Below are 13,876 nucleotides of genomic sequence, written 5' to 3'. Positions count from 1 at the left end.
TCACACGGCTCATTCACTGTGTGCTTCCTCACCACCTGTTCCAGAAACGCCAACAGGACTCAGTGCTGCCTTTTCTAGGACGGAGGGCCTGCCTGGAGACTTGCAGGGCCCTCTGCAGACTTGAACAGCTGTCACGTACTCTGACCTTTTTTTGACATAAGGTCGCAGCTGCATCTTGTGGGGGAGATGAGGCTGTGGAGGGACCTGCCTGGGGGCACAGCCGGCGCACGGCGAGGCTGCTGGGGGTGCTGGGGTGCGGAGACTGGGTGGCCGCCGCCCAGCCTGGGGTCAGACTTCCGGGTGGCCAGGCCGCAGTGTGGCGGAGGCCTTGTAGGTCCCCCAGGCGGTGGCCGTTCCTCAGCCTGGCCCATCTTCAACCTGGGGGGCTGCATGCTGGAATGGGGGCCCAGAGCTGAACCCCGAATCTGCACGGTTGGGGGACGGCGTGTGGGGGGCCTCCTGGCGGGGGGAAGCTCAGGGCAGGTTGTTGGAATTCTGAACTCTGATTGATTTTGGTCAGTTTGAGACCTGAAGCGTTTCTTCCTTTTGGTCATCTTAGAACCCTGGGCCCTAGCTTTCTGTTTCCCCAGGGGTGGTGAGTTAGATGGGGGTGCAGTCCCTTGCTTTCACCCGTCACATTTATGACAGTGTGTTGAATCACCGTACGTGTTGAATGCATGCTTCTTGTTTCTTGTAATTTAGCGAGTCATTTTCCTAAAGGTGACAGTGCCCTTTGTGCTCTTCTATGGTTTGAAGAGGACGCTCCGGCCTCCCTGGCTCAGACGTCTGGTCACCTTCCTGGGTGGCCCAGCCTGCCACCTAGCCCACAGCGTCTCCCTGTGCCCCGCCCCAGCCTTCTCCCCTCTCCCTGGTGGGCCGCAGGGTCTCCGACTCTGTCCCCTCCCCACCTGTCCAAGCACAGCTGCACAGGGGCCGAGCCTTGGGCGGCCCCCACCCAGGACTACACAGCTGGAGGGCAAGCTCCTCCCAGGCGAGGAGCTGTCTCTGGGGCTCTGGTTGTAGCATGGAAGAGCCTCGGAGAGCTCTGTGGAGGAAAGGGGCCTCCCGATGCGCATCTGCTTCCCCGTTCTCCCAGAGCAGGTCTGGCAGAGGCATTGCTTTGGGTGGTCAGTTCTTTATTCATGTTTACCACTCGTAACTATTCGCCCCAAGAGGCCATGGTGCGCAGGAGCTGGCCTGTCCCCCGCCTGGTGCTGGAGCAATGGATTATTCAGACAGAAGGGTGGCTCCAGGCTTTCATTGGCAGCCTGGGGCCACGGGGCATTCAGGGTCCAGGACCCACGTAATGCCCATCGGAGGACTCGCCCTGAATCCAGGTGGGCAGCGTTGGGAAGACTAGTTAAGTTTAGAAACACGTGTGGAATGTTCAGTCCGGCTGCGGGTGGTGACATGGTTCTGTCGTGGGCCCCCACGCTGCCGTCTGAGAGGTGCTGTTTTGGAGTTCTGATGACCAGGCGGTGATGGCAGGAAGGGAGCCAGGGGCCGGGGCTGCGGTCAGTGACAGCGGAGGACGGGCACCTGGAAGCTCTGGAGCCAGGGGACCACCCAGACTTCCGAGTAGCAGCTGAGAGCCTGGAACAAGGGGGCCTGAGGGTCCTCCTTCCTGGAGGCCGCCCCACCCCCGCCGCAGAAGTGGGCGCCCAGCGCGGCTGCTGAGGCTGTTTGCGCATGCGCGTGGGTGTGCTCATGCATGTGGGTGTGCACGTGTTTTCTTTACTGAGCAGTTCTCTCTCTGCTCCGTTTCGAAAAATTTTAAACCTACAGAAACACCGAAGTCATAATTCAAGAATATATATTCAACATCCATATTTACAAGTTAACCAAATTTTGCCACATTTGCTCTCCTTAGGTGTGTGTATTTAATTTTTTTTTAATAAAAACCTTTTTTTTTGTGGGGGAGGTAGTCAGGTTTATTTATTCTTGGAGGGACTGAACCCAGGACCTCGTGCGTGCTAAGCACGCGCTCTGCCGCTGAGCTGCGCCCTCCCCGCTGTGACTTCTGAATTGCGTGAAAGCTCTCCCCTGCCCCAAGCCCGCAGCGCTTACTGCCTGTAGGTGTGCCTTTGGGAGCTGTGGGGGTCGCCTGGGGAGGCCTGGGGGGCTGCCGCCTCCCTGCTCTCCCGTGGGGCTGCTGCCTGGGGTGAGATTGGGAACCTGGGGGGCAGAGAAGTGCTGAGGGTGACGCCCGAGGCTGTGGGGGTGGGTGGGGGTCTGCGTGCCAGGAGGCGAGACCCCTCTTACCCGCTGCAGGGTGCGGTTGGTCTGGAAGTCGCAGTCATCCAGGCTCGGGCGCCCAGTCTTCTTGCAGGTGGTTCTCCCAATGTCCACGTCCAGCATGAACTTCAGGCCTTTCACTACCTGAGGGGACAGAGCCGGGTCACCAGGTCCAGGACGGAGGGCCGCAGCTCCTCCAGCAGCAGGACGTGGCCTGAGACGGGGAGGGGGGGGAGGTAGGGAGCGAAGACCGGGGTCTGGGCCCCTGGAACCTGATGCTGGCCGCTCCACTGCACAGAATGCCCACTATGACGGTGACTGCATCCTGCTCTCCGCTTGCGGTCCCCGAGGAGAATAAAGATGAGGACGTCACCCTGCATCTCATGACCCAGGGCGACCGTTGTCCTGAGTCAGCCCGTGGAGCGGCCCCCTGTACCCACCTGACACCAGCGCCCCAGTGAGTGAGCGCGGAGCTCGCTGACCGGCTGCCCTGGGCCCTGCTTTCAGCGGGTGACTGTCCCGTCACTGTCCTGGGCCCTTGCTGACGTGTGTGCTCGGGACCGAGGATGAGCCTGGCCTGGCTGCCCTGGGGGCCCTCCTGGGAGGGGAGGGCTGAGCTGCCTGTACAGGGTTGCTGAGGAGCCTGGGGACCCTGCAGGGTGTGACGCCCGTGCAGGGGAAGGGCAGCTGCAGGCGGGGAGCCCAGACCCACCTGGACGAGGGCTCTGCGGACGCGCGACTCCTTGAACAGGAAGACGTCGTTGGAGCAGTTGTTGAACCTCTCGGCGCTGTGTCGGGCCGCCCTGAGGACGTCTGGGTTGTCGGTCTTGATGGTCTTGGGGAACCCTGGCTTCACGCCTGAGTGAAGGACCTGGGAACAAGAGTCTGGAAGAGAAGCAGGCAGATGAAAGCGTTGCTAGGAGCGTGGCCCCCGACCGTCTGCCCTGCACCCCAGGGTGTCCGCCGTGCGCCCCCTTGTTGGCTCCGCGCTCAGAGCCGAGGGCCGGTGTGGTGGGCGGTGCAGTGTGGGCCCACACGGCCCCTCCCAGGACCCGGTTACTTCCTGCGGTTCGAGAAACCTGGACACGCCCCCGGGACCAGGATGAGCCTCGTGGGGGGGGGCCTCGGTCTTCAGAGGGCCCCTCCACCCAGCCTTCAAGGCCACCCTTTGGCTCTGGCCCCCCAGCTCGTCCCCAGCAGGTGGCCGCGGGGCAGTGCCCCCAGGCGTGTGGGCCACAGGTGGGCGGGGACTTTTGTTCTGGGCGCTCGGGTGACTTGACGTCAGGCTTCTGATTCTCAGTTTTCCTGCAGCAGTCGTGGACCACTCGTGTATTAACATAATAAAGTTTGAGGAGAGATCTAAAATTGTGGGGGCGGGAGGAAGGGAAGAGGGTTTTTGGCTTGCAGATGACTTCTCTTTACTGAGACTTCCCCAGGTTTTACTGAAATACTCTTGCAGAGGTGACCGGGGCTGGCTTGTCCCTGGCAGGAGGCCAGTTCAGCTGTTTTCTGTCACTGACCGAGTGGAGCAGGACGTGGGGAGGGATGGGTGGGGCTGAGGCTCTGGGGTGGACTGCTGCCGTCCGGGGAGACATGGGGTCCCTGGCTGTGAGGAAATCTCAACTTTTGGGTTGAGAACAGCGTGTGTGTTCAACAGGGTGAAGCGGCTTGAGTAGAAGCCTTTCTCGGGTTGATCTGGGGCGTCCCGTGGGGGACAAGGAGCCCCAGTGTGGGGCTGATGGGCGGAGAGGAGGGCCTGAACCTTAAGCTTGGGGTGGGGATGAGGGCCAGTGGGCTGGCCAGGCCGGGAGGCTGGGCGCAGGGTTGGTGACACGGACAGTCCGCGGGCTCCAGCTGGGGTTGGTCAGGCAGCTGGCATGTGTCCCCGGGGGCCGCCTGGCTCACGGGTCACGGTGGGGGGAGCAACACCCCCAGCCCAGCCCAGCGGAAGGTCTTGCCAGGGTGTCTGAGCCCATCAGCTCATCTGAGCGAGGGTCCTGGAGGAGGCCATGTCCACCCACGAAGCCCTTCTCAGAAATGGATGTCTGACGCGAGGGCGGCACACAGAACCCCCGCCCAGCGCACCATGTGCAGCCCGCCTGAGGGTCTCCTCTCCACGTGGGTGGAGCGGCGGAGGGGCGCTGGGAGTGGGCAGAGGGAGTGTGGCCGGGTCTGTGTCTGGGTTGGATCTGCATGGACCTGAGACCCTGGGGGCCCCAGGTCAGCCTCTTCCCAAAGGGGGCTGGTGCTGCCTGCCCTCGCGGGGCACCTCCTGGTGGGTGGCCCAGCTGGGTCCCGGGGTCGGGGCAGCTGGGCAGGCCTGTCCCCTGCGAGAGCGCCCCAGCAGGTGCCGCCGTTGCTGGCTGTGCTGTCCCAGAGTGCTGGCCCCACGAGGCCGTGGGCAGCATCTCTAAGACTCCTTTGCAGTCGTCTGGCCCTCGAGTGACATCCCCATCCGCTGGGCCGTGCTGGGCGGGCGCTGGCTCAGGTCTGCCGTTGACAGGAAGTCCAGTGTGGTTTTCAGCTGCAGCTTCCTGGAAAACAGCTTGAACCTGCCCATCAGGTGGTCTGAGCAGCAGACTGAGAGCCGCCTCCCAGGGGCCGAGGCTCGGGCGGCTGTGCCCTCGGACGGTCCCCTCGCCCCCCGGGGGTCGCTGTCCACAGCTGGCTGTCTTTGTATGAATTACATATATTGCCTTCTCTGATTGTAGGCTTATCTGTTTGGTAGGAAGTTTGAGAAATACAGAAGAGTATAACAAAACCAGTAGAACTTGCTGTCGGGGTCTGAGGGAGCCGCTGACACCTGCGTTTCAGATGCTACCTGTGTATGCAGTTTGCCTCGGTGGGCTTGAACGGGATTATATTAACGAAGTGAAACTAGCTGAGGCCGAGCCTCTGACGAGTGTCCCTTCAGACGCGTGACCTCAGTTCCTACGTGATGTTCGTACAGTTGCGCGAGGTTCTGAGATCACTGAGGTTGGTTTAGTTTTAACTACGTTTCCTAAAATGTAGGCTTCAGTTCAGTAAGGTTTCACCAGCACAGTTGTCTAAACAAACTAAAACCCCATTTTTAATTTACTGTTGAAAAGTCAAACCTGTTTTCAGGGTGACCCTTCAGAAGACGTCAACAGGGAAGGGCTGGTGCAGAGCCAGCAAAGAGGGTCTCCTCCTGGAGGAAGACAGACGGCCCAGGGCCCGAGGCGCAGCCAGGGAGCCCGCACCCCAACCCGAGGCGGAGGTCTGGGGGCTCTTCTCCCACGTCTGTGGGAGCCGCGTGCCCCCCTTCTCCAGGGAGGAGCTGAGGCCTCCAAGGGGTGGGTTAACCCAGGTTTGACAGGCTCTAAGGACCTAATCTTTTTATCTCATTCAAGAAGTACTTCTCGGTGGTGGTGCTGTGGGTGATGCCATGTGCTCAGAGTCGTGGGCGGGCTGGGGCACAGTCCAGGAGGGGAGGACTGTGACAGTGACACTAACCTAGCAGGAGGAGGGACGCTGGGGTGGGGACTAGTTAGAAAGCGCGGAAGTGGGCAGGGTGTGGGGAGGGCAAATCTGACATCCCCTAGCTGGAGGCTGGGTGCGGGGGTGAGGGGGGGTCGTGACTCACACTGTGGCTGGTGGTGGCCTGGTCAGGAGGAACAGAAAATTCTTCTGCGTCACACAACGCTGGCGTCCAGGGGGGCCGGGCAGCTCAGAGAAGTGGACTTTTCAAATGAGTGGGACTCCCCACCTTCCCCTGCATGATGGGGGGTGGGGACTGTGGCCCAGAAAGGCGCAGGAAGAGAGGGGTGGGCGGACCCCCACAGGGTGGGACAGGCTGAGCCAGGAAGGCTGGTCTTGAAAAAAATGACTCAGACCGCAAGAGATGGGGGCTGGGACTTGGGGAGATTAGGGTGACAGCGGCGCTGAAGGGGGTATGTTGCACCCTACCCGGGAACAGTGTGCAGGGCAGAGGCCCAGCTTTCCCAGGGCTGGTAGACTCTCCCTGGGGCAGGGACATTAGAGTCTCAAACATAAGCAGGTGGAGCTAGCCCCAGGGCGACAGCATGGGACCAGCCTTTGGCAGATGCTTCCCACCGGCCCTGGAACAGCTTGGTCTTGCTGCAGGAACCAGCACACCTGGGGACTTCGCAGGCCCCTGGGCTGCACCTGGCCCCAGTGAGATCACCCCCAGTTCCCAGTCCCGACTCAAGGGAGTCAAGGAGTCTCTCGTCTCCCTGGTGATCAGGATGGGAAGCAAAGCTTAAGGAAGCATTCTGCTGTTTCTTGCTGAAAAGTGTAACTTTCCATGTAAATCACGGTGGTTCCTCCCCCAGCTCCTGTCCTGTCCCGCCCCACACCCCCTCCTTCAGAACTGACTCTGGCCCCACGGACGTCGGACGTCGGTGTGCCAGGCTCTGCTCGCCCTCCCCGGGTGGGCACTGACCCTCCACTGGTGTGTGGGCGCTTCCCAGAGACACTGTCGATCAGACCGGGTCCATGGTTGAGCAGGTTGATGCCAGAGCTTGGGGGCACAGTCAGAACCTCGGGGACAAGGTCAGAGCAGTGAGAGCTGCAGCCAGAGGTGCCTGTGTCTGCAGGTCAAAGAGGATTTAGCCTGCCCTGGAATTACCACCAGGTGTGCAGCTCACATCCCAGAAGCGCTGTGGACAGCTACTTCCTGACAAAGAGCAGCTGGTAGTGAGGGTTTTTGGTAAATGTCCCTCAATTTGCTTTTCTGAAAAACTAAGGCACGTGGGACTCATGCCCCGCCTGGGGCGCGGGCCCTGCCTCGGCGCACTGAAGCCCCGAGGGGCCGAGCCCTTTGGAGAGTCCTGCCCCTCCCCCGCCCCCGAGACCTGATGAGCTCCCCTTGGGGGAGTTCCTGGTGTGGCTGGGGGGAAGGGGCTGCTCGGCCTCTTCCTGTTTCAGGAGCGTTCTAGGTGTGCCCAGGGAGGTGGGGGGGCCCCGAGTAGGGAACCAGGGTGCTTCCCTGCCGGAGACCCTCCCTGTGTCCCCGGGTGCATTCCTCGGGGGGCTGCTGCCCCGCCAGCATCACAGGGCCCTTGAGTGGGCGGTGTCCTGAGCTCACAGTAGGAGGGCTGTGCCCAGGGCCTGGGGTGCTGGGGTCCCCTGCCCACCCAGAGCCTCCCCTGAGCCCCTCCCCTCACGCGACACCAGAACTCAGTGAGCTGGTTCTTGCCCTTAACTCCATCTGAGTAATGAGTAGCCCGTTGTTTTGAGGACACATGTCCACTGGCACAAACAGGGTGCCGGTCAGTCCCAGCCTTAACCCACTGTGATGCGTCCAGAGTCTGAATCCCAGCTCTGCCTCTCAAAGGCTGTGCAGTCTTGGGGAAGCTGCTTCACCTCTCTGAGCCTCCATGTCCTTATCTGTACACGGGGGTGACAGTGGCCCCGACCCCACAGGGAGGTGGTGAAAATGCACGAGACCGTCCACGGGAAGGTCTGGTTGATGAGGGGTGTGCCGTGGTGCCGTCACCAAATATGAGATGTGCACCATGGCTGAGGGCAAACCAGTGCACCCCCGGAACAAAGAAATCTCTAAATGCAGACAGTGGGTCGGTGGCCCCCTCGTGGACCTCCCTCACTGGGGGTGGTCTCTGGGCACTTCTCGCTCCCGCCCCAGCCCCAGGCCCTGCCCAGGCGGCCATGGTGGGAAGATGGGCCACTGCGAGCTCGGCCGGGGGCTTCCTGCGAGAGATGGCAGTCAGGTTGAGAAAGAAGGGCTTTCTTTCCCTTTTCAACGGAAGGCTGGGGGTGAAGAAATCGACGCAGCAACTTCCCGGGTCTGAGGGGCTCGGCAGGGAGGCTGCGGGGCTCTGTGCTGGGGTCAGTGCTGTTCAGCACCGAGGTGGGGGAGGCCAGGTGCCCAGGAGCAACACCTCCCCCTTTGGAAGGCTCTGGAACCTGTTCTCAGGAGACTGGGATCTGGGGCTGAGCTCCTGCCCCTGCTAGACCACCAGACAGGGCCTCCAAGCCTCTCTACGGACAAGGGCCCAGGGCCCTTGCTGGGGCTGACACCTGTCACACAGAGGAGCCACAGAAAGGGTCCCTGTGGCATGGGAGCCGCCGGCCAGCAGAGGCCCAGCATGGGGATGCGGGTGGACGGCACAGTGGACGGCAGGGTTGCCATCCGAGGGCCATCACAGGCAGCCTCTCCAGGGCCCAGGGGTGCCGTGATTTACCCGCTTCTCGGGTGGTAAGAAGGCAGCTTGGGCAGGCTCCAGGTCCCAAGGCCCCCACATGGGGTGTGGACTCTGGACCCTTGTCCATCTGGGCTTTGCCGTCCAGAGTAGGTCCAACCAGGTTGGGGGGCTTGGGCCAGCCAGAGGGGCTGCGGCAGGGGAGGCAGGTGCGAGAGTGGGTTGGTGATGGTGTCCTGCCCGGACGCCGGTCACCTGTGGCCCGGCTCAAGCCCCCTTCAAAGAGGGAGGAGGGCAGAAGCCAGCTACAGTCTGGGGGCTGTCCCTGCCCGCTGGTCACTTTGGCCCTGGGCACCAGCTTCCTGGTGTGCGTGGGGGCAGGTGCTCGTGGGCTCTGTGACCTGGGCAAATCACCTAATGTCTCTGTGCCACAGTTACCTGGCCCACAGGCAGCGGCTCCCCTCTTCCCCTTCCCCATGGCAGGAAAGACGAAGGCTTAGGGTCCTTCCAGCCAAGTCATAGCACAGCATTGGAGGCAGGAAGGATGCGCCATCAGATGGAAATCGCCCGACCGCTACCCTGCACGCTGTCCCCGCAGGGAGCCGTGGGGACCACCTGCAGACCTCAGGAGCGCGGGGACAGATGCTGCCCCGGTCCCAGGTGGTCCAGACCCCCACCTCTGAATGGTGCTCCCCACAAAGGCAGCCACTGTCTGGTCCCCTGGAATGTGACTTGGGAACACAGGTGGGGTCGGGGAATAAGCTCAGCACCCCATGTGGCAGGGAGACCCCCCTCTTCCTCTTACCTTGAGAAGGGCCCCCCGTGGTGCCCAGGACCAGGCTGCAGACGGTCAGCAGCACCCAGGCTGGACACATGGCTGTGCTCAGGGCCGTGTGGGCAGGGGCGCCGGCAGCGAGGTGGTGGGGGAGCCCCGCCCCGCGAACCGCCTGCCGGGGGCGGGGATGGCGGTTTCTTGCTGAGTCATTTTGGCCAGAAGCTTCACCTCCACATCTGCCAGCTGTAAACTCAACCGCTTCCTTTGTGAAAGTTTCCAGATGGGAGATTGTCTGCAGGCGTTGGTGAGAGCTGTGAGCAAAGCCTCTGCGACTTCTGCCCTCGAGGCTCGTGGGAGAGACCTTGCAGCAAACCAAGTGAGCAGGCGTTTTCAGAAGCACAACCGCTTGGGGTTCCTCCTCCCCAGGACCAGGTTCTGGGACCTGAGTGGCCCCTGCAGGGGACTGTCCTGCTGGTGTGACTGGGCCACTCTCCCTGAAAGTGTCAGGAAAACCAAGTGCGGACTGGGATGCAGGGGCTGGCCATCACGGGGCCTGGAGCCAGAGGGGGCCAGGGTTTGCGGAGGGGTGATGGGCCACCTCCCACCTTTGGCTCAGGGTCCCGGCGCCCTGCCCGGTGTGGTCCATGTGCCCCGCCAGTGGTGAGGAGGGGGTCTGGAGCGCTGCCTCTAAGCTCTTGGGTGACCTTAGTGAGGGCCCCAAGCCTCAGTTCCCCAGATGGGCTTGTGCTGAGGATCTGGGGGCTTCACACCGAGCACGCCCGGGGAGCGGGCTGCCCTGTGCTCAGGGCCTTGACCCCACAGTACCTCAGGGGCGGGTGGTCACTGCTGCCTGTCCTCAGTGCTGCGGGTTGTTCTCACTTTCAGAAGCACCGCATGGGTCTCAGAGCGGGTATGGGTCTGTGCCCTGTCCTCTGTGGACCAGCAAAGGCCCAGGGTGGGGAAGGAGCTGGGGTGAGAGCAATGTTACTGGTCCCCGGGGCTGTACGTGTGCTTGTGGCGGGGGGGTGCCCAGACATTTGGTCAAACATGGCTCTGTGTGGGTCCATGAGAGTGTTTCTGGGGTAGATCAGTATCTGAGCCTGGAGACGGACTAAGGCACTTGGCCCTCCTGGTGTGGTGGGCCGCATCCGATCAGTGGATGGCCTGAACAGTGCTGAAGGAAGAAGAGGAGGAAGAGCCCTGTCGCTGCCTGACTGCCTTCCAGCCCGGGGGCCAGTCTCCCCCAGCTTCAGACTCGACTCGGAGCTGCGCCCCTGGCTGGCCTGCGTCTGGACTTGCCAGCCTCAGCTCCTTGTAGTAAATTAAATCTCTTCACACCACTGCCCCTGCTCCCCGCCCGGCACCTGCTGGTTCTGGTTCCGGTTCTCTGGAGAATGCGTGTGCCTGGGCCTGTCTCTGTGTGTAAGTGTGTGTGGCTTGTGTCTGCGTGTTCATGCATCAGTGTCTGCGTGTGTTACCGTGTGCGAGCCTGTTACGTGCACTGTTTCTGCCCCGTCTGTGGCCTGACTGCTGGGGGGTCGTGGGCTCTGTCCTGAGTCCCGCTCATTCATTTGCTGGTCTGTTCCTGACTCACTCTTCCTGCCCCCGCCTCCTGCTTGAAGGGCGGTCCCCAGGCCAGAGGGTCAGCACTCCCTGGGAGCCTGATGGATAAGCAGTCTCGGGTTCTCCCCCAGACCTCGGATCCGACTCTGAGGGGGGCCCAGGAGTCAGTTTCACAAGCCCCCCAGGAGGCCTTTTTGCCTCCAGGGTTAACTGTCTCGGCCTGGAAGGTCACTGGAACCCATGACGTCCTCCTGGCCTCCAGGGTGTGCCCACTGCTGGTGGCCAGACCGTCCGGTCTCTCGGCTGTCCTTCCCCAGCCACCCGGCCACTCGGCTGAGGAGCGAATGGGACACCCAAGCTGTCCTGATCCTGCCAAGTCCCAAGCTTCCTGCCCCGTCCCTCCATCTGGGCTGGGAGCCCGGGGCTCCGCCAGCAGAGGCTGCTCATTAGCTCTGATCACAGAGGTGGTGGTGGTGCGAGGGCATGTTGACAGCACCCTCTGTCCCTCCCGGGCCCTTTTCTCAGCTGTCCTGCACCGTCATTTGATAGTCGAGGAAACTGAAGCACAACGGGGTGAGAGACTGTGGGAGGTTCTGCAGAGCCAGGTGGGCGGTGAGGCCCCGGCCCCTGCCCTGCACCCATGTCGCCGCCTTGGCGCAGGGCCTGAGCCTGGGGCTGCCTGGGGCTCCCTACCCTCCCGGCCAGCCCGCAGGCGCCAGCTCTGCCACGGGGTCTCTGATGGTGGCCCAAGCCTGCTGGCATGGCACCGGGCGTGACTGTGAGCAGAAGTGTCACAGAGCCTTGCAGGGCAGTTGAGAGGCGCCTGAGGGAAGGGTCTAGGGGGTGTGACTTTCGCGCACCTAAATGCTGTACGGAATGAACACAAAGCCGCTTGTCCCCGGGGAGGACTCTCTGACAGGCTTGTGACACCTCTGTGTCCTGCTCGTTCTTCATTTTCTCAAGGCTGCATGGTCATCGGGCTACACTTCGTCGTCTGGACCTGTCTCTGAAGAGCAGCGGGCGACCCGCAGAACCTTGTCCACACGGTGGCGCTGTGACCCAAGAAACGAGCAGGGCCATGACGGGGGACTTCACCTCAGCTCTGGGACCCCTGCTCGAGTCGCCCTTGGCCCCTCTAGGGAAACACAGTTCTCAGCCTGAGGTGGGGGCGAGGGGGGCGCGTCCCGGTGGATCTCGGGGCTCGTGTGGACACCGCTGTCCTCGAGGTCTGGGATGTCCCTGGGAGGACCCTCAGGCTGGGGCCTGGGATCACCTGGTTGTTGGCAGGCTCCCTGGGGCTGTCGGTGTAATGGCCGGGTTCTAACAGTGAGTGTCCCCAGAATCCAGGCAGCCACCCCCGTGTACGAGTCAGCTTTCACAGTCACTTGGTGCTTCTGCCGTAACAGCCGACCTTCCTAGATTCAAAGGAGGGGGAGGGGAGTAGAGCAGACCCCCCCCCCAGCACACCCGCGCCCCCGTAAGCAGGGCGCGTGGGGGACGTGTTGTCGTGAGCGCCTTTGGAAGTTACCTGCCTCACGTGGGTCCAGAGGGATTTGAGGTGTGAACCTCTCTGGAGGGGACCTGTCTCCCTGACTTCACCCTGCAGCCGCGGTGCTGGGCAGGGCCGGGGCCGGGGCCGGGCAGTACGCACAGGGGCCCTGCAGCCCAGCAGTTCAGCAGGGACTGATAGCAGCTGCTGGAGTGCGTTCCGATCGGCCCACGTCCGCTCAGTTTGTTACTCGGTGGGCAGGTGACTTGAAAGACTTGTGCTCTGTGGTTGGAGGAGGACAGGTGTCTCCTGTTTGTCCATCCCACTGTACGTGTAGCCCCCAGAGTGCTGTGGCCTTCTTGCTAAAGGAGAACACTGCTGAACTTTCCAGTTCCCATAAAGGCCTGGTCTGGCCTCTGATACCTCGTTACCTAAGGTTGCCAGTTAAAATACAGGGCACTCAGTAAATCTGAATTTCAGAGAAAACAAATACATTTTTAATAAGTATATCCTAAATTTTGCATGGGAAATACTTATACTAAAATCACTCATTCTCCAACAATTAAATTCCCTGAATTTTGATGTGCTAATCTGGCAGCCCCTGGCCTGGTGAGGTGGGCAGAAGGGCAGCGTTGCCCCTCTTTACTCGTGATTCTTCTGTGAGGAATGGGGGCTCTCAGCTTGGGGCCCTGGTGGTTCAGCCTCAATCTCTGGGTCATCCTTGGGCCCACTCGACCCTAGGAGGGTTTGCTGGAGGAGCAAGTGGTGGTGTTGACAGGGAACTTGGCTCTGCAGCCATCATCCAGGCCCTCGCCCAGCAGCCATTTAGGCCTCATGCTGCAGGACAGTGGCAGCAGTGTGACCTGTGACCTGGCATTGGGAGAGCCAAGGGCCGCATGCCGATTTGGACTCTGTGTCCACCTGTGTTGCCCACGTGCCCTGAGGTCCCACCATGGGCTGAACTCCCTTCAACTGGGTTTTATATCCAAGGGGTGTCGGGGACATCCCTCCCCCAAGGGTCTGGAGCTGGGACTTGGGAACTCCTGGAGGGGCCGGGACCAGAGGGTAAGGAGGGGAGACGCAGGGCAGGATGCTGGAGTGCCGGAGCGCAGAGCAGCCCCAGGACGGGGACACGGGCTGTCGACTGCCAGGGAGGCACCTCCCTGACCCGTCTTCACCCCTTTCTCACCAAAGTCCCATTCTCTGCTCTGAAGGTTCATGTGATTACATCTAGGGTCCCCCCGCCCAATCTCACAGTCCTTCTTCACATCTGCAGAGCCCCTCCCTTCCCCTGAAAAGAACCACAGTCACAGGTTTGAGGCTTCGGGTGTGGGCCTCTCTGGGGCCGTTGATGTGTGGGCCCCGGGGGCGTTGGGGAGAGGAAGGCCCGCTGCTGGACCTGAGGAGACGGGTGTCCCTGTGGCCCGCAAGGAGGCATGCGGAGAGCTGGGGGGGGGGGGGCCTCCAGGGGCCTCCGCTCAGCTGGCTTACAGGCACTTACCTTCACCCTCCTCCTCAGGGAGGGTCTTGCGCTGAGCTCAGCTCCCCCACCCAGCAGACCTGAGACAAGGGTCGGAGTGCTTGGCATCTGGGGAGGCTACCGGTGAGAGGCACATGCTCTTGTGGACAGTGTGACCAGGGCACCCTGCCCACACCCTGCAGCTCCGCCAG

The 13,876-nt window shown here is 61.9% G+C and overlaps 2 protein-coding genes and 1 long non-coding RNA gene across 11 annotated transcripts in view; 1 reads left to right on the top strand and 2 right to left on the bottom strand.

Moving 5' to 3' along the window:
- Nucleotides 1-13,876, top strand: part of APMAP (adipocyte plasma membrane associated protein) — a 78,338-nt gene that overhangs the window by 20,368 nt on the left and 44,094 nt on the right. The window contains exons 10-11 of one of the 9 annotated variants that reach the window (XM_064475942.1): nucleotides 9,427-9,529; nucleotides 10,240-10,283. The exons of 2 other annotated variants lie outside the window; for them this stretch is intronic. In XM_064475942.1, coding sequence (XP_064332012.1) covers nucleotides 9,427-9,529; nucleotides 10,240-10,268 — 132 coding nt within the window. In that variant the 3' untranslated portion in view covers nucleotides 10,269-10,283. Of the gene's footprint in view, nucleotides 1-9,426; nucleotides 9,846-10,239; nucleotides 10,284-13,724; nucleotides 13,785-13,876 lie in introns of those variants that run through there. 6 more of the 9 variants (XM_064475943.1, XM_064475948.1, XM_064475947.1 and 3 more) reach the window with 6 other exon arrangements.
- On the bottom strand, nucleotides 1,120-9,428 carry CST7 (cystatin F). Its single transcript, XM_010992739.3, has 4 exons — nucleotides 9,184-9,428; nucleotides 2,948-3,120; nucleotides 2,263-2,379; nucleotides 1,120-1,593 (listed from the first exon to the last, which is right to left on the bottom strand). The coding sequence occupies exons 1-4, from the start codon at nucleotides 9,251-9,253 to the stop codon at nucleotides 1,516-1,518; spliced, it is 438 nt and encodes a 145-aa protein (XP_010991041.1). The 5' UTR covers nucleotides 9,254-9,428; the 3' UTR covers nucleotides 1,120-1,515.
- Nucleotides 3,568-9,177, bottom strand: LOC135318541 (uncharacterized). Its single transcript, XR_010376703.1, has 3 exons — nucleotides 6,659-9,177; nucleotides 5,840-5,968; nucleotides 3,568-4,769 (listed from the first exon to the last, which is right to left on the bottom strand). It is a non-coding gene; the product is annotated as an uncharacterized LOC135318541 (long non-coding RNA).

The sequence above is a fragment of the Camelus dromedarius genome, chromosome 18 (assembly GCF_036321535.1).
Source record: "Camelus dromedarius isolate mCamDro1 chromosome 18, mCamDro1.pat, whole genome shotgun sequence".
Taxonomy (NCBI): Eukaryota; Metazoa; Chordata; class Mammalia; order Artiodactyla; family Camelidae; genus Camelus; species Camelus dromedarius.
The sequence above is the reverse complement of the archived record's forward strand: the minus strand, read 5'-3'. Positions and strand labels throughout refer to the sequence as shown.

Excerpts from the sequence above, each read along its gene's own strand:
- CST7 (XM_010992739.3), bottom strand. The coding sequence starts at position 9,253 with ATGTGTCCAGCCTGGGTGCTGCTGACCGTCTGCAGCCTGGTCCTGGGC. Across the intron at positions 3,121-9,183 it reads CACGGGGGGCCCTTCTCAAG|ACTCTTGTTCCCAGGTCCTT; the intron begins GTAAGAGGAAGA and ends CTTCTCTTCCAG. Across the intron at positions 2,380-2,947 it reads TCCGCAGAGCCCTCGTCCAG|GTAGTGAAAGGCCTGAAGTT; the intron begins GTGGGTCTGGGC and ends CTGTCCCCTCAG.